Source organism: Clupea harengus, chromosome 12, assembly GCF_900700415.2.
Source record: "Clupea harengus chromosome 12, Ch_v2.0.2, whole genome shotgun sequence".
NCBI classification, from domain to species: domain Eukaryota; kingdom Metazoa; phylum Chordata; class Actinopteri; order Clupeiformes; family Clupeidae; genus Clupea; species Clupea harengus.
In genome coordinates, this window is record NC_045163.1 from 23,415,331 (window position 1) to 23,441,930 (window position 26,600).

Sequence of the window (26,600 nt, forward strand, 5' to 3'; positions counted from 1 at the left end):
ACAGACTACACTAAAGGACAGCTGATGTCATAATCCCCCCTACACACAGTGCAATATCACAAATAACGTCACAACTCTGCTAATCACGCACATTTCTCGGAAATACAAATCATTTCATAACCCGTGCGAAGTACATAAATCCCCATACACAAACTCTACAGTAACAATCTCACACAGTATTACACACACGCCCAGGTGATATTAATGATTTTATAACCCCACATATTGCCCTCAAACACACATATGCACATATGTAAAGGCATACACAAACACACCTATGCACATATGTATAGGCATACACAAACACACACATGCACATATGTATAGGCATACAGAAACACACACATGCACAGACATAAAACTTATAATAACAAATGTCACAGCTCTGACACATAAACATAATTGTAGGAGAAATACTATTATAACTCCCACACACATTCACAAACTCTTCACTGCAATGAGTAGCATAACTCATGTATGCACATGAACACACACACACACACACCCAGAGACACTCCCACAGAAAGGTGTGCATGCGCATGCACACACACACACACACACACACACACACACACACACACACATACACAAAGCTTTGAGTTGCCAGAGACAAACGCTATGGACATGGTGAACACGACGCCCCGCAGGACTAGCATGGACTTTCTTTGAGCCTTCTTCATGTCTACTCTGCTCTGCTCTGGTCTGAGAGACCCATCTCCTGCATGGGCTTTCTTCGAGCCTTCTCTGTGTCTACTCTGCTCTGCTCTGCTCTGCTCTCAGAGACCCGTCTCCTGCATGGGGATAGCTGACCCAGATCCACCCTTCAGCTCACGCCCCATATATTTATCCAGCGCTTTCACTATACCAGTGGGTGTGGGCCAGGTGCTTCCCTCTGCCTCGCAATGATGTAATATGATTGTAATGTTCAACATCAAAAGGGAGCTTTTCTCCTTGTGGATGCGTGTCAGAAATTCTGACCCCCCTCGTCCCCCCACCCCCCAGCCTCCCCAGCCCCGATCAAAGTCTTATTTTTTTTTCTCCTGTTCCACTACTGGAGGCTGTGTAGTTTGAGACTGCCTCAAGCACTGGGCCTGGGCATGGGTAGTGGCCCACTTTCACAGGGGAAAGGTCTAGGTGAGCTGACCTGACTGACCTGAGAACAGTGGCAGGTGAAATTATCAACGGAATTAAACCTGCTTGATATAGTGTGAGTGTCGAGATAGCAAACGTTTAGTCGTGATTTTCGGGTGTTGTAAATACTTAACTAACATGCTAGAATCTACATTCAATGGTTGGCTTTTTTGTGTCTCCCATGTTGCTAATCTTATGATGCGATTCATAATTTTGCGTGCTGGTAAACAGCAGAAAAAAGGTATGTGCTATAAAGGAAGAAGACTGAAGACTGAAACATGTATGAGATTTGGAAAAGGGTCTATCTGTGTGTTTGTTCATTCACCTAAGACATGTCTGTGACCTCATCAAGGTCTTTCCATGCCATGTTCCTTTGAACAACACAATCATATAGATAGATGGATACACACACACACACACACACACACACACTGTATATACTCTGACGGGTATATGATAAGACCTGCAAAACCACTTATATACCTATCTATTAATGAAAATGATGTTATGCCACATATGAAATGATCAATAACATAACCCACCTATTCAACACAAAGCCTTTGGAATGAGAAACTGTACTGTCACAGGGTACAAAAGGATGTTAGGAAATGTTAACAAGTTTGTTATACCTGGAAGGTTAACCCCAGTATAGTACATCTGATGTCGGATTTCAAAAGTTCTTCTTCAGTTGTTTTACCATGGCCAGATATGTTATATATATATACAATCCAACCTATACATTACACTGGAATAGTCTGGTTCGAAGGCATATGTGCATCACGGACACATGGTTCAGTGCCTGATGCTATGGAGATGTGCAATACTGGGTATCATAACAATTGAAGGGCTAGCTGTGTCTTAAGGGAATACAGGTCTGATGTAGGCATATAATGAGAACCGCTTTTCCTGTCAGGTCCGTTCAGGCAACAGCACATAGCAGTTCAGAAATATTGGGTCAAAAGCGATTGACGCAGGAAGGTATAGAACATTAGCCCAGCGTGTCTGCGCAGAGGACTCAAGGAGTGTTGGCTAAATGTCAGCTTCATCTCGAAACGGTTTGCAGTGAATGAAAGACGTGTCCATGGTCTGTTTCTCTTCTGACCTCTAAACTAGAAACTAGGCATGTCTAAGGAAACAAATTGCCCTGACAGGTTCATCTGCCTTTTTTTTCTGGCCTGGCTGTCGAAGTGCTTATTTTGATTATAACATTGTTATCCTCCTAGCGCCTAAAAAAAACTATGATTGTTGCAGCTCCGTGGGTGATTGCTAAGTCCATAAAGTAACACAGGGGTAATGCCATCCTAGGACTGTAGGGCTGCCCCTGAGACCATGCTTAATTACATGTGCACACAGATTTAACTGTAATTAGATGTAACTATAGAGTTTACAATATAGGCCTCTCATTAAAGTGAATAATGTGTTTAGACCAGTGCTCAAACAGATATGTAGCTTACTAAAGTCACTCCAATGCTCCTGTGCTTCTAGAAGGGCAGACCCACAAGTGATTTTCTTTCGTAACACAAGGTTTGTAAAGTTTGCCACTGTTCATTGTTTGCTACAGTGCAAGACACACACACACACACACACACACACACACACACACACTAATTTAAGAAAATACAGTATATGTAACAAAAAAATCTGAAGTTACTTCAAATCACAAATAGTTGTTACACAACCTTCCGCATCATTTAATGGCAACACCACAGTGCCATCTTGTGGCCACCTTGTGAACAAAATATCCATTGAGTATACGCATGCAGGTATGTGTGTATGTATCTTCCCACATTAACTCTGCCAGTGCTTGATTTCAGGCTGTGTAACCTTTCCTTATGCACTCCCACAGAATTGGCAACTTTATCTCATGGCGTGAGGATTAGTAGCCCTCAATCTATCGTAGGCATCAAAAGAGCTGCCAATAAGGATGACTGAACAATGCCTGCCGTGTGCCTGCAAAACAAACACCAGCAAAGAATGTGTCTGTGTCTGTGTCTGTGTCTGTGTCTGTGTCTGTGTCTGTGTCTGTGTCTGTGTCTGTGTCTGTGTCTGTGTCTGTGTCTGTGTCTGTGTCTGTGTCTGTGCCTGTGCCTGTGCCTGTGCCTGTGTCTGTGTCTGTGTCTGTGTCTGTGTCTGTGCCTGTGTCTGTGTCTGTGTTTGTGCCTGTGTCTGTGTCTGTGTCTGTGTCTGTGTCTGTAGATTCCCAGATTAAATAAACAAAGTTTTGTGATACTGGCCATACAATTCTTCATCTGGTCAGACACACCAGGCAAAAATTTTATGTAGAGGTGAAACAACTCTGGTCACCAAGACCAGGCCCAGCACATTCCTTTTTCTTTTCTCTTTTTGGAATAAAAGCCTTTGGAGCACTTGTCTGCAAAGATTGTCTGTGATTTACCTTCATTTTATCACGCTATCTCTAAAGCTCAAGCAGAATCTGTCAAAATGAGGTTGGTGGTAATAGCATTTGTTTAGAGTTGTTTATGACTGTGATATCTATTAAGTATGTTAATGAGATGTGTGTGCTTTTGATTGAATAGACTGAGCAGCAGCAGGTTGCTATGGATTAACTCCTAGGTTAATTCCAGGTTTCTTTCTTGATGACCTTGAATTGGTATTGAGAGTATTTCATTTGAAATGAAACACATAATTAACAGCAATCACATTTACTGTGTAATTCAGTGACATATGAACCGTCAGTACATCTAAACAGTACCATGAAAGACTACATCTGAATATTTTATATCTGCCTGTCGACGTGCTATGCACCCAGCCTACTTGGATTAGCATCGATCACCTACATTTGCAATGGGTTCATTGCCCTGGTTAGTCAGATATGTGTATGACAAGGTTATGTTTTGAGTATGTGAAAGAGTTCCTTTGACAGTTCCTCCCTTTGTGAGGTATGCAGGTGGATGCTTGCCTTCTGTGTGTCTGTTTGAGGGGAGCGTTATGTAGATAGACTGCCCCAGTGAAGACTGACCTTGTGCTTGTACCAGGGCAGATGAAGGTCCTGATGTGATTAGGATGATGAGTGGCTGTCTCTGACCTCCACTCCCGCAACCTCCAAGTGTTCTGCGAGTCTCCTCCACTACCCTCAGTCAGTGCCGGGCTCCTGAAACACAACAGAAGACCCTGCTGTAAAGGATTTCAGGCGGAAGACAACAGGACTGGAGGGACCTGAGATAAGAGCCAATGTTATTTGGTAAAGTCACGTTGTATAGATATTAAACCAATTTACTTCTGAAACAAACTGTTTCATGTACTCTGACAGATAGTGGGCACTTGCACAATCAACACGGGACAAAAACATTGAGCCCAATAATTTCATGCAGGAGAGAGTCAGTCATTGCCCCTGACATTCTATGTGTGGATTGTTTCACAAGACTCCAGGATACCCTCTAGATCTATTGTGTCATAATCACCAGCCTGCATCAAATTAGTTAGTGAGAGCTCAGATCGCATTTCCATTAACATATCCTGCATGCCGTGTAGGAGCGGGGACCACTTGACAGAAGACGAGGAGAACAAAGACAGTCCAAGGGTGTGGAGCGCAACGTTGTAGTGTTTCTCAAAACAGAGTAAAAAGAGTAAAAAGATGCAAACTTAAACTAAACAGAGAAAGGGTGAGATGTAGATGGATAGAGAGAGAAAGAAAGAGAGAGATAGAGAGCGAAAGAACAAGCGAGAGAGGACGACAGCAGACAGGGAGTGGAGACCCACCGATGTTGCTGAGTAAGGGGTTTTCAGAAAGTGTTGATTTCCACTCCATTTCTCCAGCTGTTTTGTAATTCTAATGAGCGAGGGAGGTGTCAGAGAGAGAGAGCGAGAGAGAAAGAGAAGGAGACAGAAGAGAGAGAAGGGGATGGGGATGGGGGATGGTGGGGAGGGGATGGTGGGGAGGGGAAGGGGGGGGGGGGGCAGATCAGATTAGATATCGACTGACTTCAGCCTGTCTGGCACAGAACGACAGTATCATCACCGAGCTCTGGCAACCTGGTGAGGAGGACAGAACCAGGAGGAGAGACGGAGAGATGGGGAAGAGTGGGGCATGTAAACAGAGAAAGGTGGAGGAGAGTTCATGTTTTCAGAGAGGGTGTGATTGGGCATGTTTTTGACACAGGGCTGAGATTGCAGTGAATATTCAAGGACATACGAGAGACAGGGACCTTGCGGACTGAAAAACAGTTCATTCATACAGAAAAACAAATGTGCTAATGTGGAATAAATAAAGGTAAATGAAAACCAAATGGAGCTGAGATGGACAAGAACAAGACAAGAACAAGATTTTTTTTTTTTTTTTACATGGATCCATATATTTGGGCATGTTCCAGGTCTGCAGTATTTTCACATTCAGAATAACATGTTTCAGTTCTTTATATCTCATGATATATTTACAAATACAAATGAATAACAGTCTGAAATCTAGGCTAATCAGAAACACATTGACACCGGTGCCTCCGTTTGAGCTATTTCATGTTTCCAAATTGCAGTAATTTATTCCTACCACTGGATGGCGAAATTTTCCCGAAAAATCTATAACGACCTGCTAGGCAGTGACCAATAGGAAACATGCATACGCCAAATAAGGAAATGACGTGAAAAAAAGCGTCGGCGGTGTTCCTCACAGAGGAGTTCTGATATGTCGGAGTTTTGAAGAATCGATTTTACTAGTTATGCGGAGACGTACCTGGTGAATGGTAAGATTCTCTCAACCATCACATGCACGTCAAAAGCTCAGTGAGTGAGAACAAACTAGAGAATATCGTCATTAGCGGCCGTGCATCGATTTTAGCAGCTGCCAGTGACAACGTTGTTCATCAACACGTGTAACTTTTCATCAAGGCCCTGCTGTTTTTAATTAATCGAACTGTTAGTCAGAAACGTATGATGGTTTAATGTAACATGCACTCCAGGTATCGTTCGGAGTTTGGAGTACATTACTCACATTTCCGTATTAATGATATGCATTGCACTCTTATTTTAGTACTAGATTAGGATATCCAACTTCAGGTCATTTATTGTCACGTTTGGTGCTAGCTAACGTTAGTTAGCTTCCATAATGCATTACTTTTTGTCATCGTGAAGTTAAATAATGGTCCACTCATAGCCACTATGTTATCGTGACACTGTCTTGTCAAAAGCTATCTGGCTTGCCATCGAATATTACCTATTTACAAAGTTGTTACGCCTAAGATAACCTCTGTAGATAACCGGTAACTATGCTTGGAGGACAATAAATGATTTTCACTATATAACTAGCTATTAGCCTAACGTTACCCGACGAAAGGTATCATTATTATATCGATTCTAAGTGAACTGCAATGTTCGGACTAGGGTATCAGCGCCCTGTAACTGACAGTTAATGTTGGCTTTTTTTCCTTCTGAATTTCCTAAACCGGCTGTCACGTCGTTTCGAGAAGTTCTACATTTAACGTGACTGCTTGCGTGAGGCTAACTAGCCATCCCATCTGTCGTTAATTTTACCACTCTCATGTACGTTATGAAGACAGTCAATATCAACCGCCTAGGTAATTAGCTAGCAAGATTGTTGGACTCTTCTAGTCCGTTACCCCCCGTTGACCTGCAGTCATAAGATCAGCGTTGACAGCTGAGCTCACGCCAGACATGGCCACATTTGGACCTGCAAGGCAGCCCTAGCGTGTCAACATGGACATAAATATATTAGCCGTGTCGTCATCATTTTTGAAAGGGTTAACGTTACATGCCAACTCATATTTTTCTAAGAACGGACATGGTGGAGGTATGAACCATTCAAACCATTCAGCCTCACCCAGCCAGTGCTTGTGTTGGTATAAATGGCTTGGTATAAGTATGACCTAATACCTGAATAGTCTGAGTCTGTTATTACATGTAAGACAGCCACGTTCACAAGTAAAGGTTAATGTGTGTGTATGTTTGTGTGCAAAATGTTACCTCAACAACTGTAACTGTTTTCAGACAGGATGGATGAAGTGTTCGGGGAGGATAGTGCCTTTTACTCCAAGGCCGAGGTCTACTGGAAGCAAGTTCCCCCCACAGTGGATGGTATGCTAGGGGGCTATGGCAGCATCTCAAACGTAGACATTAACGGCTCGAAGAAGTTTATGCAGAAATTCCTTGGGGTAAGTCAAGAAATTGGCCTGTTTAACAGTATTTTAAATGGTCATCAAGTGTTGGCACTAATCTTGCTCCGTCGTGTTCTTCCAAAGAATGTTTAGTCAGTACGGTTGCAATTAGTTCCGATTGAAGCGAGAGTGAAAGAAGTGATTATAATATCGGGGCTTTGACATTTTGGGATTTTGTTATATTTACCACTCAGGCACAGTGAAAATGTTTGTATATTGTAAAATATATATCGCATGGCACTCTGATTCTTTTGAAGTATACCATCTAGCATCATTGTGACATTAGTGCAGTTTTTATGAACTGCCTTCACACTCATTCCTCATATTCTTGCAGGAGGGACAGGGGAAGACTGGCAATGGGTTTGCCCTGGACTGTGGCGCTGGTATTGGCCGCATCACCAAACGCCTCCTGCTGCCGCTCTTCCGCACTGTGGACCTGGTTGATGTCACACAGGAGTTTCTAGACCAGGCAAAGTCCTACCTGGGAGAGGATGGCAAGAGGGTGGAGAACTACTTCTGTTGCGGCCTGCAGGACTTCCAACCTCAGCCCAGCCGCTATGACGTCATCTGGATCCAGTGGGTCATAGGTGAGCAGCCAAGATTATATCCTGGGGGAGTTTCACAACTATCGGGGGTTCAGTATGTTGGTTTTTACAGAGATCCATTTCTGAATATTCAGTATTAGTCAAAACTATCCATGGATGGACTTGGATTGACTGTACATTGACATGAAAGGACATGACACAAGCAGTAGAGTACATACTGTATTCATGCCCATTAATACAAGGTGTGTATTAAGCATTAGGCCGATATCTGGATATATAGATGGTAAAAGTGCCTTGAGAACTACATGTATGTACATGTTGCTCCTGCCACACTTCCATTTCACAATAATAGTGCTTACCGTTGACTAGCACAGATCTTGGGGGCTTCCTATGACAATGCCACGTTTTAAAATCACTGAGCTCTTCATATGACCTATTCTACTGCCAGTGTTTGTCTATGGAGTTGGGCTACGTGCTTGATTTTATGCACATGTTGGTAATGGGTGACGCCTGAACGCAGTAATTACGATAGTAATTATATAGTGCATCTCCCTTCCCTGCGAACTTTGAACCTTGAACTTTGACCCAAGCTCTCTGCCTCCCTCGCCAGGTCACCTGACGGACGAGCATCTGGTGGAGTTCCTGCGGCGCTGCCAGGGCGGCCTGAAGCCCGGCGGGCTGATCATCATCAAGGACAACGTGGCGTACGATGGCGTGGTGCCCGACGAGGTGGACAGCAGCGTGTGCCGCGACCTGCCCTTAGTGCGTAAGCTGGCGCAGCAGGCCGGCCTGGGCCTCGTCCATGAGGAGCAGCAGCTCGACTTCCCCGAGGAGATCTACCAGGTGTGGACGCTCGCGTACAGATAGGACCAACCAGCTGGACGACAGAGAATGACAATGACAACAACAACAACAACGGCAACAACAACGATAGGAACTGAGAATGTGCTGTGCATGCCTGCATGTGTCAGGTGATGGTTGTTCCTACGTGTGGTTTTTTTAGAAGATTTTTTTTTTTTTTTTTGTATGTTCCTCCAGTGTCTTTTTGTCAGAATGTATGCACTAAACTTTTAACGAGCTCTATTAATGTAAACACAACATATTGCTACCATTATAAAGAATATGATGAATTGCTGATATATTTCATAATGAATGTACTGGTTGGGGTACATCGAACTCAGGTATTGGGTCTATGACAAATAAAAGTATCTTGCATAGGTGATTCTGACTTGGGATGCCAGGTGTTGGACCCCCTCTCAGTAGTGGACACACACGACCAGCAGAGAAATGACACTCATGCTGCTGCTTTTTATCACAAAAGCCTCCTCAAAATGCACGTTTTTAAATGCTATTTTTATTCAGAAAGACGGATAATCTAATCATACTACAGGAGAGTAGCTCTTCCAATCATTTTTTTTTGCTATTCAGAGAGAACGAGGATTCAGTCAAATTTGGTGTCATCATGCTTTTTGTCTGTGTGCAGGACTTGGCTAGAGATGACATGAAATACTGTAACATATTTATATTTTGTGATGTTTGTTTGTGTGTCCTGATAAGGTGTGTGAATGTGCAAAATATACATCTTTAAACAAGTACAGAAACCGTTGTCATGGGCATTTTCTTTGGCACATGCCCTGAATATACTGGTTGTTGACTTGCAAATGACCTAAAAGCGTTGCACCCATCAATCAGACAGGATAGTGAAGGTAGACAGGAAATGATCTGGAGAGAGAGATGGGGAGTGGGATTGGGATCGGGATCGAACCCGGGTCCCCGTGGGTGTTCAAGCCTGTTCATGGTCGGGGCTGCTGCTTGCGCCACTGCTCCCTTGCACCCCTTTGTATGTGAGTTTTGTTCAAATGCGTTGCGCGCCCCATTTCATACTGTACTGGAAGCTTGCTTGGGTGGGGTTTTCAGAGCAATTCATTTATTAAGATTGAAATTGTTATATTTTCAGAAGTGGATTATACAATATCTGAGTTTGTAGAGGGCCTTCTTCATCAAATGCCATTAGTCAAGGGCATGATCATTTCTCAGTAGATACAGAATGCAATTAATTGGATACAATTAAGCAGGAAATATACAAACCATACACAAACACCATAGCAACAGGTAGCAATCTTATGAGTCCTGTTATTTTAAAAAAAGGCCCTTTGTGTTTTTGGCAGAGAGTATCTTAAGGGGTCACAGCATAATGATGGCTTTTATAAGAGGCTACAGTGTGACATGATGAGTGTAGTTCCCAAAAAAGAACCCTTGTCCACGTGGGTAAGGACTTGAACAAAGTACTGAAGGAGTTGGAGGATCCCTTAGGACCACGTTTCACTCTGGAAGCGCCCCGACTTCTCCATGGCGTCCAGCATTTCCTGTGCCTGAGAGGCTGACATGCCCCCCTCCGTCTGAAACACCTCCTTCAGTGCATCACACACCCCTGTTGGCATCTGTTTGGCATTGCTGGGCAGAGAGAGGAAAGAGTTTTACTAATGCCCTTCTCAGTCTCCTGTAGTGGGTCTACATCACGTCAGGGAAAGTAGTGGACTTACCCTGCTATGTAAAAAACGGCATTTTTGTTAGCGATGAGGTCCCACAGGAGCTTGGCTTGTTCCCTCACACGCTGCTGTACGTAGATCTTATCTTCCTACAAAAGATCACAAACCACAAATGTCAGGCGTCCATGTTTGTTTTACAAAAAGAGTGAGGACAACAAAGGTTGTTGTTGTTGTTGAGACATAAAGGACATTATAAAAATCTCCACATCCACTGCATTCATTCAGACAGACGGCCCACCTGGTCCCTGGAGAATGCTGTGGAGAGGATAAGCTGTCCAGCCTTCACCATCTCCTCCCATTCAGCGCGGCAGTAGAAGTCCTTCGACTCGGAGCGACAGCCAAAGAACAGCACATTGGCTGAGAGAGAGGACAGGCAAGACCACATGCAGAGTGAAACGCTGAGTCATAAGGCAAACAGTCAACTGCTGAGTCCAGTATTCCTATGGAGTGAGCACTCACTGCATATCTCTCCTCTCCTCCTCTTATAAGTCTGCTTCGTGCATCTTACCCAAAGTGTTGGAAACATTGAGGTGTGTAAAATATCTGCTTCCGCTATCTGACTGGTCATTTTTCACCATGTCAACTGATCTCCCTGAGGGGTCTTTAGTTCTGGTCAACCTGAGCCTATTTTAGGTCTGATGTTCTAAATGCAACAGACAGGGTAACACTGAGTCCCTCTTCATCATCATCATCATCACCATCCTACCTGTCCTTCCCTGGCTGATTCTCTCCTGAAGCGCTGATCTGAACGGTGCCACGCCGGTGCCAGGGCCCACCATGATCACAGGGCTGTCAGGATCCCGGGGAAACTTCAGGCTTCCCTTCTTAACCCACAAGGGTACGTACACGTCACCTACGATTACATTTACATTTACATTTAGTCATTTAGCAGACGCTTTTATCCAAAGCGACTTACAAGGATGTATACACATTTTTACATTTACACTGATGGCACACTGCACATCAGGAGCAATTAGGGATTCAGTGTCTTGCTCAAGGACGCTTCGACAGGGAATCGAACTAGCAACCTTCTGATTACTAAACGACTTCTCTACCTACTGTACCACTGTCACCCCTACGATGTGTTACAGACATGGAACAGAAGGCCAACTTACTTCGCAGAACACATAACGCTACATTTCCTAAATCGTTTTGTTTTGACATCAAAACAAAGAAAAGCATGTTGCTCTAACAGCCAATTAGCTTGAAGGTAGCGGCCACTGCAGATCTACCTTGTGATGGGTCTAGAGAGGCCAGCCAGGAAGAGCACATCCCCATGCGTGGTTTCTGCATGATGGTTCTATACTGCACCACTGCTAGCAGGATCTGGATTCTATTGGGATGTACCTGGAGAGAGCAACTACTTAAGTCAGTTCACTTTGTTCACATCCACACAGACAGTTGTCATCTCTTCAGAGACGGGTCTATCACTTGCAGAAGTGGTAAACGAACTGAGTGACTGAGAGGTAAACAAAATGGGTGATTGTTTACCAGTAGTGATGAGGCTATGGAGAAGGACCGTGGCTGGATCTCGGGGAACAGGTCGAGCAGGTAGTCCACCTTCAGCTCAGCTGTGGTGTGGGGGAAGTCGGCCAGAACCTGTGGAAACACCAAAGACCTCATCAGTAGGGGTTCACACACCACCACCACCTGTATGCGTCACCACTTTGACCTCTCCCTGACCTCTAGCGCCGTGCGGCGAGGCCTGTTGCAGTAAGCGTACAGCTCATCCTGGCCCTGCGCAGAGCTGAACTCGGTCAGCTTCTCCCTCTCCAGCTCGTTGGTGGCGAAGGTGGCGAGCAGCTCGAAGAAGGAGCGGCGGGGCACGGCGGAGACGTCCAGGAAGGACTCCACCAGGTGCCTCACGGAGCAGGGCTGAGGGAGCCGGCCGGGCACCGCTGCTATGGCAACAGGGACACGGAGAACATCTGATTAAATGAAGCCCAGAACGTCACTCAGGCCAGGGGTGGCTTATCGATTACACCTCTACTGTATTTAACAGATGCAATATTTAGTCACAATCCTTCTGCTCAACAATTCCACACTGCACTCCTCACATTTACCAATTAACCGCCATAACACTGACAACTTATATCAAAATATTTCATTATCTGTATGAAAATCGATTTTAAAGGGTAACTTCTTCACCCCTGATTTGGGCTCAGTCCCACCTTCCAACACCCGCTACCTCCATGATCTCACCTGTGCTGCTGTCGAAGGGCTTCAGAGTCTCTTATTATGACCTCACCTGTGCTGCTGTCTCTTATTATGACCTCACCTGTGCTGCTGTCGGTGGGCTTCAGGGTGAACTGGCTCTGTGGGTCCAGCCGCAGCAGCTGGCAGAACTGGTCCACATCCTCCGGCGCATTACAGGGACGCATCATAACCACGTCCCCCGCAGTAAACCTAGCAGACGCTCACATAAGCATGCAACCGTTAGCACAATATTCCCACAGGCAGCCTTCAGTTATTCACTGTGTCAGAAGAGAATAATTTCATTACATGTACAAACAAAACACAGCCGTGTAACCACACACACAGAATGGACACTGTGCGGTGTACACACCAACAACAAATGCACTGCATTTTTTTTTTTCAGAGTAAACAAATAGAATGAACATTAATAGCTGTAGGTAAAAATAACATTCATATCTACAAGATGAACTCACTCAATATTGGAGCCGCTAATGTCAAATTCCATGTGCCGCACTTCCTGGAAATGGGAGAGGCTTGTAACTCTGTGATTGAACACCACCCTGGCCAAGAAGGGGTGAGCAGAAGAAGGCGGCCCGGAGTCCTCCTGTACGCGCAAACGACCGCTCGACTCCTCCATGATGTCGTCCAGGAAATGGAACACATACCGGGGAGGTAGTCTACAGAGATGAGAAAAGAAAAACCATCCCAGGTGATCTAATGTCAGACGCCATGTTGGACTGACGCTTTCTTCCTCTTACAACAGAGAGTGACACTTACGGTTCCTCATCTCTCATGAGGCTCTGTCCAGCTGGGAGGGGGTACAGAGCCAGTGATTTTTCCCAGAATGCTTTGAGCCAAGGGTCAGCCACCGCATCTGGGCTACAAAACAGAAACAATTGAACAATTTAAGTTAAAACTTCAAAAAAAGATGCCAGTCAACCACAGGATATTTCAAAGACAGGTTGCTGTGAAATCCAAAGTACATACAGTCAACCAAATATTATCCTTGAATTAATATTATTTATTAAAATATCTTCTGACCGATAAATGAGATCCCTCTTGGGTCTTTAATATTGACACTCATCCCACTTTTGCGTGATCTCCCCTGACTGACTCACCCTAGGTCATGCTGGTCATCTGCTAGTCCGACCGGCAGCAGAGCATTGGCACCAAGCTGCAAAAGGCGCTTTGAGAGTTTCTTGGCAATAAAGTTGAACCTGGCAAAGGATAGAAATTTGATTTTTATGACACACTGATTTAGAAAAGATACTCAATAAAAAAGACATTGTAGTCTTCATTGAAGTTAAACTTGATCAAAGAAACACCAGTGATAACTCCCTAAATCAAATGGTCACTGCAGTGGCACAATTGCCAAAATCATTACAAAGATTGTGGTAGTAAGACTGAGAGTTACAAATATAGATTCCATGCTCACTTGGGATAAGAGGAGTCCCCGAGACCCAACACCACACAGTCTAGGCGACACAGAGAACCAGCAGGCAAGGACTTCCTGAAGAGAAACCGCCAAAAATTCTGTTGAGCAAACAAAAGGTTTAAAGACTCATAATGCATTCAGGAGAAATGACAAAGATGTGATTAGTCAAGCCACTGACAAATCTAATTACATTTCTACATTTTGCTGTGAAGTCCTGTCATGTACAACACTGTGGTGGAGTGCCATCACTACGGTTGAGTATGTGCTCTGATTGCCATACCAAAGAGCCTGGCTCTTTGGGTCCAGGTTTGGTACCCTGTAGACCCGGGTTCAAGGCAGTTCTCTCTCCCTTCGCTACATATGGTGTCAGAAGTGGAATGGCTTGCTGTGAGGCCATCAGAGGCGTGCCCAGTATGTGGAACCGTATGAGGTACCCCCAGGTTAAGTTGACCCCTGTGTGAGGCACCATGGAGATGGGTGAAGCACTAGTGTGTGGGAGAAGTGTGGGATGGGAGAAGTACGGTTGGAGGATTTGTGAGGGACGCATGGGTGCGCTTCCAGAAAGGGAGGGCAGTGTGACCTTGGTTTAAGGCCAGGTGGGGTGCCTGCTCTCTCCCCCTCGCTACAAACACAAATAGTGAAATTAAAGAAGCAAAGTCCATTAGAGTGACACTGAAAAGACAATACCTTCATGTTGTCTGGAGGGTCACCTTGACCAGTGGTAGAGCACACAAATACCACCAAAGATTCAGCGATCAAGCCAGCCTGTTAATATACATGACAAGCATCAACAACAGAGATGACAGCCCTTGTTTGTAACTTCATGCTACAAGGTCAAACTCCCGGCATTTCACTCCCTCCAATTTCCCATTGTACATCTTTATTACTCATCATTACTCATCTTTATTGGCTTTGTGTAATGCAGATCCACTCACCACATTGTAACTGTCAAAGGCCTCAACACGAACTTTCATCCGCCTCCTCTGGGCTTGCCGTCCTATACGCTCGGCCGTGTCCTGGGCTGTCCCAGTCTGGCTGCCATATAAAACCAGGAGGGCACGATCCATTTTGCCAGCTGACAAAATTAACAATCTAGAAGTTGTACAAAAAACGCTGACTGTCAGTGAAAGAGATACATAACCTCAATCATGGTCGATACAATACCCAAGACTAGCAATAGCTGGCTAGCTGAGATGATGTGGGCAACGACCTTTCGACAGAGACGCAGCTTTCTTGTGGTCCGCAAAAAAACACGTCATAGAAATTAAACAAACCTGATTTAATCTAGGAGTCTCAGACGGGGTAAGACAACACTAACACTTCTCTTACGAGCCGTGTCGAAGTTCAATCATCTCTCAATTACATCGTCTGGCCATAGACAGCAAAAGGCGTACTACCAGAGACCCGGCAATGTGTTGTTCTGTCACACTTTACGGCTCGATTTTCCTCGGTTTTGGTTGGTTTAAAAAAGTAATTTACGACAGTTCTCTATACTTCACGTTTCTTTGGCTGCAGTCAAAACTCGTTCAAAGCGCGTCTGTCTCTTCTTCAGTGTTGCGCGGTATGACATATTCCATATCAATGCAAATGCGCAAAGTGGTGGGACCTACGTGATTCCTGTGGTTAAGGCAAAACCATGGCAAGAAAAAAAATATTAACGTAGGGCCTTAATAAACTCTTAACTATGAACTGGGCTACTGCCAGTGGCACAAGGAAAGGTGTTTTGTATGTGATAGTTCTTGCTGTCGAAAAATACGTAGTAACTCTGATAAAAGAATATACCAAATCTATCTCTTCGTCTATCCGTCTGTCTGTCTGGCTTATAATTTTGGCGTAGCCTTTGAGCACCACCAAACTAATCGAAATGAAAAATAAACTATGGAAAATGCAGATATTCATGTGAAGCTGATCCTGAATCTAGCCTGTAATGGAGCAATACCGTTATTTTGCTATCAACACACTGTTAGAGGCCATAACATTGAGTGAATTATAGGCTATGTCAGCCTTCGCTACATCACACGAAATCTTTTTTGTATGTTATAAGCTACTTCACCAGGGTTAGTAGGGGTCCAATATAACCAGAGCAAGTCTGTTAAGTTCTCGGGTATCAGTGAGAAACATACAAAAGCTGTGTTTGTTTCCGGAAATGTGACGCGTTGTGATATCACTCAGCGGCCAGAGGTGTGATACCTTTTATAAGATCACTGGAGCGTCTTTGTCCGCGAGCATGAAAGCGCAAGACATGTTTGCATACTACCGAGCAGATTTTCTGTCACGGAACAGCGGGTGAGTGAGGACTTCAAAAAATACATTCCTTCTTTTCTCAACGGACACGACTTGCTGTTGATATCCCTCCATCAATGGTACTTTATGTTGGACTTTTAGTAGAGCGTCAGTAAATACGCTGCTTCAATTATCCATCGGAAATAAGCACATGAAAGCGGACAGCTCACTGAAAAATCTTTAAAGAACTCCTACTGTGTGCTTTAGATCATATTTCGTTTTCACTGAATGTTTTAGTTTTGACTGTAAGATGGGCTACTGGACTACTACTGGATAGCCACCTCTTAATTTACAGACTGTCGCTGTGAAAGAACCTCGACGGCATTATTTGACATGGTCAGGGAATGGAAATCGCACAAATTAGAATGCTCACTGAATTTCATTTATTGATAAAATATAATAATAATTAATATAATAATGATTAGGTCAATAATCTCACCCGAAAATAGATTCAGACACTCTAATTTACATATATTTTATAGCCTAATATTAATATTTTCTTAAGTAGACTTGGTAGAGCTTTCATATAGTTGCTTTAGATGTTTTCTTTGCATGGCTCTATCCCTGTCCTGAAGTGATTTAAAACAAGCCCTTGTTGAAGCAAAACTACCTGCCAATATGACTCCTCTGTAGAAATAAATCACAGCAAGCCACATTTAATGAAAAGACTGGGTGTCCCTCCTCATCACATTTAGTGAAAAGGGTGTCCCGTCACTTGTAGCAAAAGTCTAAATAATATCTGTAAACTTTGATGTGCATAGTTTTTGTTGTTGTTGTTGAAGTGTTTTAGCATGATTGAAGAGAGAACTGTCTGACTGTCTAGCAAGCAATATACAGTTTGTATCTTTGCATTCTACTGAATATTCAATGCCTTTGTGAGAAAAGTCATGAAAAACAGAATTGTTTCTTGTGTACACTAAATCATATCACTGTAAGCAGTTCAGGATGGGTTTCTAAACCTTTCCCGAGTAACATTTATCTATTTAACATTTATCCACATTAATAAAGTCTAAGCGCCACCATGGTTGATAGCATTGGGTAAATGCGAAGTAAAACTTCAATCAATAGCTGCAGTTGGTAAGATGTGTTGCTAATAGTTTATTCCATGATATGTTATGGATGCTGGTTTGTCAGCAGATGAGGTCTTCCAAGTTTACAATTTATCTCTACATGAAGGCAGTGGACAGCATGGGTTGAAATGACTATCAGGACATTTTTACCATGTAAGGCGCTTGTAGAAAAACAGAGCTGATATTGTATACTGAAACCAACTGTCGCACCAAAATATAAATTAAATCAACAAAGCCACTTGTAAGGTCTTTTTGATGCGTTCTTGATAATCCAATCCAAAACCAAAAAACGATAAGTTACAAAAGGCATCGAAGCAGGGAGATAAGAGATGACGGGTTTAACAAGGACGGCTTTCAAGGAGGCACAGACAGAGACCAAACCCACCCAGTGTAATGACTTTCACATGTTAGCTGTTAGCCCTAGATAGGGAAGTCTCCCACAGCAGCAGTTCTTGCTGCCAAGACTACTCAGAGGATCACCAGCGTGAGGGCTGACAGGGCTAAACACTCACACAGGACACGGACACGACTTGCGGTAGCTGAAAGCTGGCTGCCATGTCAGCCGTGTGGGACACTGACTATCTCTGGAGAGAGGCTCAAGGGTCAGTATTAGGGCATCTGTGTATTGGAGGTATGACAATTGATTGACAATTGATTGACAATTGATTGACAATAGTTGATTTGCTTATTGGTCAGGTATCATACACACAACAGACCAAAACAGCATTGATTTCAGGCAGGTAATAGGAGTTTGTCTGGTTATTCTGCTGAAGTGTGTTCTGTTTGAGGCTTATCTCTATAGACCATTATCTCTATGAGTGCCTCTGAGGGCTACTGCTCAGTCTTGTGTAACACTAGTGAACCTGGCTGTGTGAAGAGCTTTTCTGTCAAATTTAAAATTCTACAGTACATGATTGTCTAAACCATCTGTGGCGTCTCCGTGTAAGTAGAAGTGAAATATCGGTCTCTTAGGGGTTAGTGTCTGATAAAAGTAAAGGTCACGCAATGGTTTTGCTTCCCTAAACAGTTATGGGGTTTTCCTCTGGAATTATTCAGTCAATGTCTTAACTTTTTATCATGTATTTTCATTCAGTTCAGTACCACGATGATCCAGACTATTTTAGAAATATATCAGGTCAGATGAAGATTCCTAGAAAGATCTAAGATGCCAGGAGGATATGATAAAGACATTACGGTGTTACCCTCAGAGTTCATGCGTGTATGTGTGTGTGTGTGTCTCTGTGTGTTTCTGTGTGTGCATGTATGTGTATGTATGTGTCGTATGTTTACATTAGGGCGAAGCTGGCCTCTCTCTTTAGCCTGGACCAGGCTGAGAGTCAGGGTGACGAGTCCTTCAAGTATACTGCCCCTAAGCAGCCCAAGAAGAACACGTCCACTGCCACTCCGGGTGGGTACCACCATACGTCTGTGGGGAGGGCTTAGCCGATGTCCTTTGACATTACCGAATCATGTCTTCCTGAGTGAGAGACATTCAGCTTTCAGTTGCTGTTGATTAATGATTTGTTTACAAACTTGAAGGTCCTCCTCCTCAGAAGCCAACACCTCCTCCTCCGTCTGTCCCGGCGGTTCTGTTTGTCACAGCTGTCCACGCATTCCGCTTGTGAGTGATAAACCATGGAAATATGCAACCCTCATACACTACTACTCTAAACAGTAGTTTTTTTTTTTAAGTTGTGGCAAATTATACATTACATTATAGAATCTAGTATCCAGAAATCTATACATGCCTTGTGTTAGAATTAACTTATGCCAAACATAAGTTTCATGACTGCATGACAGTGATGTTGTCTGTGGTTGTGTGATGTTGTCTGTGGTTGTGTGATCTTGTCTGTGGTTGTGTGATGTTGTCTGTGGTTGTGTGATGGTGTCTGTGGTTGTGTGATGGTGTCTGTGGTTGTGTGATGGTGTCTGTGGTTGTGTGATGGTGTCTGTGGTTGTGTGATGGTGTCTGTGGTTGTGTGATGGTGTCTGTGGTTGTGTGATGTTGTCTGTGGTTATGTGTCTGTGGTTGTGTGTCTGTGGTTGTGTGATCTTGTCTGTGGTTGTGTGATGGTGTCTGTGGTTGTGTGATGGTGTCTGTGGTTGTGTGTCTGTGGTTGTGTGATCTTGTCTGTGGTTGTGTGATGGTGTCTGTGGTTGTGTGTCTGTGGTTGTGTGATCTTGTCTGTGGTTGTGTGATGTTGTCTGTGGTTGTGTTATGTTGTCTGTGGTTGTGTGATGGTGTCTGTGGTTTTGTGATGGTGTCTGTGGTTGTGTGATGGTGTCTGTGGTTGTGTGATGTTGTCTGTGGTTGTGTGATGGTGTCTGTGGTTGTGTGATGTTGTCTGTGGTTGTGTGATGGTGTATGTGGTTGTGTGATGGTGTCTGTGGTTGTGTGAACAGTGTGAATAGGCAGTATGTAAAGCAGGGTAAAGTTGGTGCTGCGGTTCTGGGAAACCATGGAAACAAAGAGGTGAGTGGGGCTTTTTTGTGTATCCCTTTTCCTGTGTGTGTGCGTGTGTGCGTGTGCGTGTGCACGTGTGTGTGCGTGTGCGTGTACGTGTGTGTATATGTCAAGTTCATGGTCAATCATTGTACATTTTGCAGTATAAGATCCTGATCTATGGAAGCCAGCAGAAACAGCTATCGACTGCCAGGATCCACCCAGGGTTTGTCCTAACTGTGAGTACAGCATGCATGTCATTTGAACTCTATGGTATGACGTCCATCCATGCATGTCATGTGAACTCTATGGTATAACTTCCATGCATGAAAGAACATCTCCATATGTTCTCTCCTCTGTGCCCAGAGGGTGATGTGTTGCAGAGTGTTGTGTTACAGTTTTGAATCCTCATCTCTCATGTAGGTTCAGCCTGGGAATTATGCCACTTTTTACGATGACCAGAGACAGAATTGGTCGTTGATGTTTGACTCTGTGAAAATCAGCTCCGACTTCTGCAAAGAGGTGATTTTTGCCTCTTGAAATGCTTGTGTCCCTGATGTGCAAAGAACTCATATCCAGATATCCAGGAAGTAAATGTCCCTATAAGTCGCCTTGGCTAAGCAGTTTCAATGAACTTTCTGTCATGCTGTCGACATCTCTACACTCTAACAGAGTGTTACAGACAGAGGGTAAATAGAGATGTACAGAATGAGAAAAATAATGTGTTTCTGCAGTATTGAAGCCTGTATATCTATTCTAGTAGACCCCAAAAATATAACTATGAACATTGAAAATTAGCTTAATAGGTCCTCTTTAACATGATATTTGACACACAACCTACATTTGATGTTTTTGTCTGATAACTCCATCCTCAGATATGTATGGCGAAGTGGAACAGTGACCCATCTCAGGACATGCTGGTGGCCCAGGACCTGGTGTTAGGAGAGGGGCAGGCGGTGGATAGTGGAGACGCCCTGGAGATGGTCCTCACAGGATGGCTTCTGCAGAACCACACCACAGGAGAGGTAACACATATACTCACTATCCAAGATGGCGCCAACACCAAGCCTTTATGTCACGCTGTTGTTATATTCTTGACTCTATGAAATGCAATCAATTGTTTGATTGTCTCTCATATTTCATGTATTAGATATGGTCACAATTGAAAATAGATCCCTGAAAGTCCCTGCATCCTTTGGGTCCTGCAGAGTTAATAAGTTCCTTGCTGTTCCAAATTATCGGCCTTTTGGCCCAAGTATGAGTTCCATTAGTTTTCCAGTTTCAAAGGGTTGATCTCATGCTGACTGTCCACATAACTGTATCTGTGTCTCTCCTGGAGACATTCAACCCCAGCTCCAGGACGAGTCAAGACGGGCTGCATCGAGTGAAACTGGGGCCTGGCAAAGAACCCACAGTGAGTAGGAGCTCCAGTTTAGGTGCAGGTCTTGTTTGTACAGTTGTTCTTGCCCTCTGCCATGTGAGTTTCTCCTGTGGGATCTTTAGGGTTGGGAAAGGGGCTTGCTGGGGATGCAGAGAGGGGGCCGGCGACTCCTGGTCATCCCCCCTAGTCACACTGTTGACCCCAAGGGCATCCTGCACAACGCACCTCCATCCATTACCTTGGTTCTGGATGTAGAAATTCGGCAGGTGAGATGAATATTGCCAAACCTTTTAGAGAATAGTTTGGAAGTTTTGGAGAGTATATATATATATTTATTACATAAAGTAATCACTTTTATTATTATTATCATTAACATTATTATTATTACAATATTATTATTATGGTAAAAATGGATGGTTTTACTGTAATATGACACCTAAAATAGTTTTCTGAATAGATTTGCATTATGCTTATTGCTTAATTTTCTCATTGCTGTTTTTACTCTTTTTTTGCCTAATGTTTTGGAAGTTGCTTTGGACAAAAGCATCTGCTAAATCCCTCAACTCCAACTATAACCAATTTTCCATATGTTCCATGGTGTCCAGGTTCATTTTTCTATGGATGGGGCATTGGATTGTCTTAGTCGAGAATCCCCAGATTCTTCACCCTCTGTGTCAGTGGAAAGTTCTGAAGCAGCTCAACCAGAAAACAGGTACAGCTCTGAAAAACAGGAAAAGTGTTTTGTAAGCACTCCAGTAGAGAGGCTTGCAGATGTTTTGATGTAAACATGAACTCTCAAAATGTTCTCTCTCTCTCTCTCTCTCTCTCTCTGTCATCTCAGGGGACAGCCAACTAAATCCAATTCTCCAAATGAGAAACTGAAGGTTGGTGATTTCTGCCTTTCCGTCCTCCATTATTTCACCAGTCCCATAGGATTCTTCCCACGCAAAGTTTCAGAGCTGTACTGATACACAGCTGCAGCTTCTGAGCGTCTCCAGAGCTGGAAGTTAACCTTCAGCTTGTGCCCTGTGTTGGTCCTCAGGGCTCCGACTTCGACTCCGCCAAGGCCAAACTCATCTCCCGCATGGCTAAGATGGGCCAGCCCATGCTCCCATTCCTGCATGGTGCGATTCCTGCTCAGCCCGACCCCAGTGACTCTGAGACAGAGGTAGGCAATGTGACTTCTGGAATAATAGTGCTGTCTAAAGGGTCTTTTATACTCGGTTTTTACGCATAAACGTAACACGGAAGTTACACGTAAGTTACATAAACGCAGTTGTTTTGATTTATAGTTCCTTTAGGTTCCCCAAGGGTTGTGCGTGTTGCAAAGCGATTCAACGCCAGAACATTAGGTGGAGTAACGTTTTTTTGCCTACCCCATGACGCGAATGGACACGATGAACGGGAGATTTTTCTGTTGAAAATGCCTTACTTTATAGACAATAACGATCATACACCCCCATTGCACTAAACAACACTCAAACAAATAAATATTGGATTGTTAGTCTATTAAGTATTGTATTTTATTAATTAGCCTGTTGTTAACCTTTCCTGCTAATCGTAGTCTGAGATTACAGGGGAGACTTTTGTTTACTGCTCCAGAGCCGAAGTGATCTATATTCTTAACTCCGGGGTTATCTCCCTTTCCCTTCTGAATGTTGAGTGAAGTAAGCCTATTTATTGCAGCGGGACAAAGGAAAATTAATACATTTGTTACACGAAATACAAAGGTTGGCAATTCAGTACCAGTGGCGAAAAAGACAGATCACATGATGCAGAAGTTCGTTTATTGACACATCTTTTAAGGACGGGCACAGAGCTTTAAAACGACGTGTTTATAAGTTACATTATTCAAAGATGAAAGATAGAAGGCGAGAGAATCTCTCATCATGAGTGAATGTCAGTGCTTGTAATACAATGGTGTTGGCCGCAAATTAACTCCACTTCACGTTAATGATAGCTTTTGTATGAGCAGACCGGGCTCAGCTTGCCTCACGTGTGCAATAACATATGCCGTTTAATCATATTTGGTAGAATGAAGGACAAATTAGTTGTGAATACTATCACCGAGTTTGAAAGGTAGGCTATTGGTCAGGTAATAGCCGAGTGACAGCTGATTTTCTTTCTGATTTGACAGTAGCCTACATCTGTGTGTTTTAAGCAAATACAATGTGAAATAGGCTATTTACCAACGGGCACCTGCTATCACAGTTAAAGTTGTATTAGTATTGATTGATTCACATCGATATGAATGGATGACATGACTAACAAGTGGCGAAAAATGAATATGAAAGTACCAGTACCAGTGGCGAAAAAAGACAGATCACATGATGCAGAAGTTCGTTTATTGATACATATTTTAATGACGGCCACAGCGCTTTAAAACGACGTGTTTATAAGTTACATTATTCAAAGATGAAAGATAGAAGGCGAGAGAATCGCCATGTGTACCTTCTCATCATGAGTGAATGTCAGTGCTTGTAATACAATGGTGTTGGCCGCAAATTAACTCCACTTCACGTTAATGTTAACTTTTGTATATGAGCAGACCAGGCTCCATTCTATCGCTTGCCTCAGGGGTGAAATGTATTGATTCACATCAATATGAATGGATGACATGACTAACAAGTGGCGAAAAATGAATATGAAAGTACCAGTACCAGTGGCGAAAAAAGACAGATCACATGATGCAGAAGTTCGTTTATTGATACATATTTTAATGACGGCCACAGCGCTTTAAAACGCTGTGTTTATAAGTTACATTATTCAAAGATGAAAGATAGAAGGCGAGAGAATCGCCATGTGTACCTTCTCATCATGAGTGAATGTCAGTGCTTGTAATACAATGGTGTTGGCCGCAAATTAACTCCACTTCACGTTAATGTTAACTTTTGCATATGAGCAGACCAGGCTCCATTCTATCGCTTGCCTCAGGGGTGAAATTGATTGATTCACATCAATATGAATGGATGACATGGCTAACAAGTGGTGGAAAATGAATATGAAAGTATTTGTTCGGTGAATTAGCGCGTTCTTTCCAAACAATCGCAGTCAACGGTTTTTAAATGTCAACACAGTATAGCCTATCACCTAACTATCATCTGAAATATGACGGGATGTCAAAACAAACCTTGATCTAAACCTGATCTAAACAGAATATTCAGTATGGAATAGGAATATATCAGAGCAGTATCTTCTATCGCGTTTGACAAATATGCTCAGATTGCTGTTTCTGATTTCTCCTGTGAGAATGGGATAGTAGCCTCTATTCTCTCCATGAATTCGCTTTATTTATGTAACTTACGTGTTACGTTTATGTGTTAAAACCGAGTATAAATCTGCCTTAAGAAATTAATGTCCTTTGCTTGTTGCAGTAGAAAAGTATCATAGTTTTACAGGTGGTTGTTTGTAAAACTAATGTTGAAGACATTGTGCTTTCAGTTTTGTGATGAAATAAATATTGAACAACAGCTCGGACTGTGATTAACAGAATATTTATAACGTATACTGTCCATAGAGAAAGGGTGCCATGTAGGACTTCAAATTTTTACTGTGTATCTGTGCCATATTAACTAACCCTGTACAGGCACAAAGGCTTGTAGGCAGATCCATTCATGGCTCCTCCACAGGCTCAGCCAAAGAACTCCCTCATTTGCTAAGAGTGAGCAAAGTCTCTGCGACTGGATGCCATATTGGATACTCCTTTATTCAGTGAACACTATGTCTTGTTATGTCTCCAGGACATCTGGGACTCTGGAAGAACACATCATGCTACCCCTCCCAGCGCCCCTGCCTGCCCCTCACTGCCTTCCTCCTCCTCACCACCACCAGATACACCTCCACCTGATCCAGGTGTGATATCCATCCTCCACAGGCCGTAAAATAGCCTGAGCTGCCTTAATGCACGGCCACATGACGAATACTGACTCATACTACCTCTGTTCTTCACAATTAGATTCAGCTCCTTCCCAGCAAGTTGTTGCCCGGCAACCTGACAACACGGCACAGCCTGTGGAATCTGTGTCAATGCCGGCATTTGTGGTGAGGGAGGAGGAACACATTCTATCGTGTGTATCTGCTAGCCATGATATCACTTGTCAGTCTGGCTGCTGAAGTGACCGAGGTGTTTCTGCTTTTCAACAGCCCTACCCTGCTCTTCTGACCACTGCTCATATTCAGCCGATGGGGTTTCATACTGTGGCATACCAAGGTAAAGGATACTCTCATCTTCATACTTGGGTTCAAGTGCAGACCGGGTCTATTTTGTGGAGGTTATGTTGATCTATGCAACCGTACTTATCACCCAGCTCCTGATGTCACTTCCTTCTTGATGAACGACGTACGGCACCTCAGCGCTGAGATGCTGTTGGATGTTGGGAAGGTGGCACACAAAGTAGAGGAGTTAACTGCAAAGGTCTGATCTTTCTCTTTTCTAATCTTTTGTGAAATATTTGCTTCCACATATATGTATTTATTAAAGTTAAATCCAAAGAACTTGGCCCATTTCTTCATAAATAAAAAATACATTTCTGTGAGTTTTACAGCATAAGTCTTTTTCTGTATATATGATTATAATTGCTTTGTATCTGTGATTATCATTGTTTTTATTTACATTCGGACAGACATTTCACTGCCGTCAGAATTTTCCAACAGTAAGATTATTTCTGACTCTAACACAGGTGGACAAGCTTCAGCATCAGGGTTTCCCCTTCGTTACACCTTCTGTCTCCATGGAAACAGCCATGATCATGCACAGCATCCAAAGGATCATTCAGGTCTGTATGAGTCCACTGAGGACAGAGGGGACAGTCACGCTGAGGACAGGGGGGACAGTCACACTGAGGACAGGGGGGACAGAGGGGGACAGTCACGCTTTGGACAGGGGGGACAGAGGGGGACAGTCACGCTGAGGACAGAGGGGACAGTCACACTGAGGACAGGGGGGACAGTCACACTGAGGACAGGGGGGACAGTCACGCTGAGGACAGAGGGGGACAGTCACGCTGAGGACAGAGGGGGACAGTCACGCTGAGGACAGGGGGGACAGAGGGGGACAGTCACGCTTTGGACAGGGGGGACAGTCACACTGAGGACAGGGGGGACAGAGGGGGACAGTCACGCTGAGGACAGAGGGGACAGTCACACTGAGGACAGGGGGGACAGAGGGGGACAGTCACGCTTTGGACAGGGGGGACAGTCACACTGAGGACAGGGGGGACAGAGGGGGACAGTCACACTGAGGACAGGGGGACAGAGGGGACAGTCACACTGAGGACAGGGGGGACAGAGGGGACAGTCACGCTGAGGACAGGGGGGACAGTCACACTGAGGACAGGGGGGACAGGGGGTACAGTCACGCTGAGGACAGGGGGGACAGAGGGGGACAGTCACGCTTTGGACAGGGGGGACAGTCACACTGAGGACAGGGGGGACAGAGGGGAC

General features: G+C 43.9%; 3 protein-coding genes and 1 long non-coding RNA gene across 6 annotated transcripts in view; 3 read left to right on the forward strand and 1 right to left on the reverse strand.

Annotated features, from left to right (window-relative positions):
- The first annotated feature begins 5,707 nt into the window (after positions 1-5,707).
- On the forward strand, positions 5,708-9,402 carry ntmt1 (N-terminal Xaa-Pro-Lys N-methyltransferase 1). The gene is made up of 4 exons (XM_012839904.3): positions 5,708-5,828; positions 7,090-7,253; positions 7,591-7,843; positions 8,412-9,402. Exons 2-4 carry the CDS (start codon positions 7,095-7,097, stop codon positions 8,666-8,668), a joined length of 669 nt encoding a protein of 222 aa, XP_012695358.1. The 5' UTR covers positions 5,708-5,828; positions 7,090-7,094; the 3' UTR covers positions 8,669-9,402.
- A 309-nt stretch (positions 9,403-9,711) lies between these two features.
- Positions 9,712-15,416, reverse strand: ndor1 (NADPH dependent diflavin oxidoreductase 1). 3 transcript variants are annotated; one of them, XM_031577936.2, is made up of 15 exons: positions 15,192-15,416; positions 14,917-15,073; positions 14,669-14,746; positions 13,982-14,079; positions 13,665-13,763; positions 13,324-13,425; positions 13,020-13,223; positions 12,629-12,756; positions 12,034-12,248; positions 11,842-11,949; positions 11,583-11,697; positions 11,057-11,203; positions 10,589-10,707; positions 10,345-10,439; positions 9,712-10,255 (listed from the first exon to the last, which is right to left on the reverse strand). In XM_031577936.2, exons 2-15 carry the CDS (start codon positions 15,046-15,048, stop codon positions 10,111-10,113), a joined length of 1,785 nt encoding a protein of 594 aa, XP_031433796.1. In that variant the 5' UTR covers positions 15,049-15,073; positions 15,192-15,416; the 3' UTR covers positions 9,712-10,110. The 3 variants fall into 3 exon arrangements, with proteins under 3 accessions (XP_031433796.1, XP_031433795.1, XP_031433794.1); XM_031577935.2 differs by having other exon boundaries at positions 12,034-12,251; positions 15,256-15,415; XM_031577934.2 differs by having other exon boundaries at positions 12,034-12,251; positions 15,192-15,415.
- A 3,459-nt stretch (positions 15,417-18,875) lies between these two features.
- Positions 18,876-20,000, forward strand: LOC116222841. The gene is made up of 3 exons (XR_004164803.1): positions 18,876-18,955; positions 19,738-19,807; positions 19,942-20,000. It is a non-coding gene; the product is annotated as an uncharacterized LOC116222841 (long non-coding RNA).
- Positions 20,001-20,159: 159 nt separating this feature from the next.
- fkbp15a (FKBP prolyl isomerase family member 15a) overlaps positions 20,160-26,600 on the forward strand; it is a 13,096-nt gene continuing 6,655 nt past the window's right edge. Inside the window, exons 1-12 of the mRNA XM_031578443.2 lie at positions 20,160-20,299; positions 20,653-20,802; positions 21,117-21,191; positions 21,281-21,424; positions 21,764-21,870; positions 22,000-22,042; positions 22,201-22,326; positions 24,899-25,010; positions 25,114-25,199; positions 25,302-25,368; positions 25,466-25,572; positions 25,838-25,933. Of these exons, the coding sequence (XP_031434303.1) occupies positions 20,258-20,299; positions 20,653-20,802; positions 21,117-21,191; positions 21,281-21,424; positions 21,764-21,870; positions 22,000-22,042; positions 22,201-22,326; positions 24,899-25,010; positions 25,114-25,199; positions 25,302-25,368; positions 25,466-25,572; positions 25,838-25,933 (1,155 nt within the window). The 5' untranslated portion in view covers positions 20,160-20,257. The remainder of the gene's footprint in view (positions 20,300-20,652; positions 20,803-21,116; positions 21,192-21,280; positions 21,425-21,763; positions 21,871-21,999; positions 22,043-22,200; positions 22,327-24,898; positions 25,011-25,113; positions 25,200-25,301; positions 25,369-25,465; positions 25,573-25,837; positions 25,934-26,600) is intronic.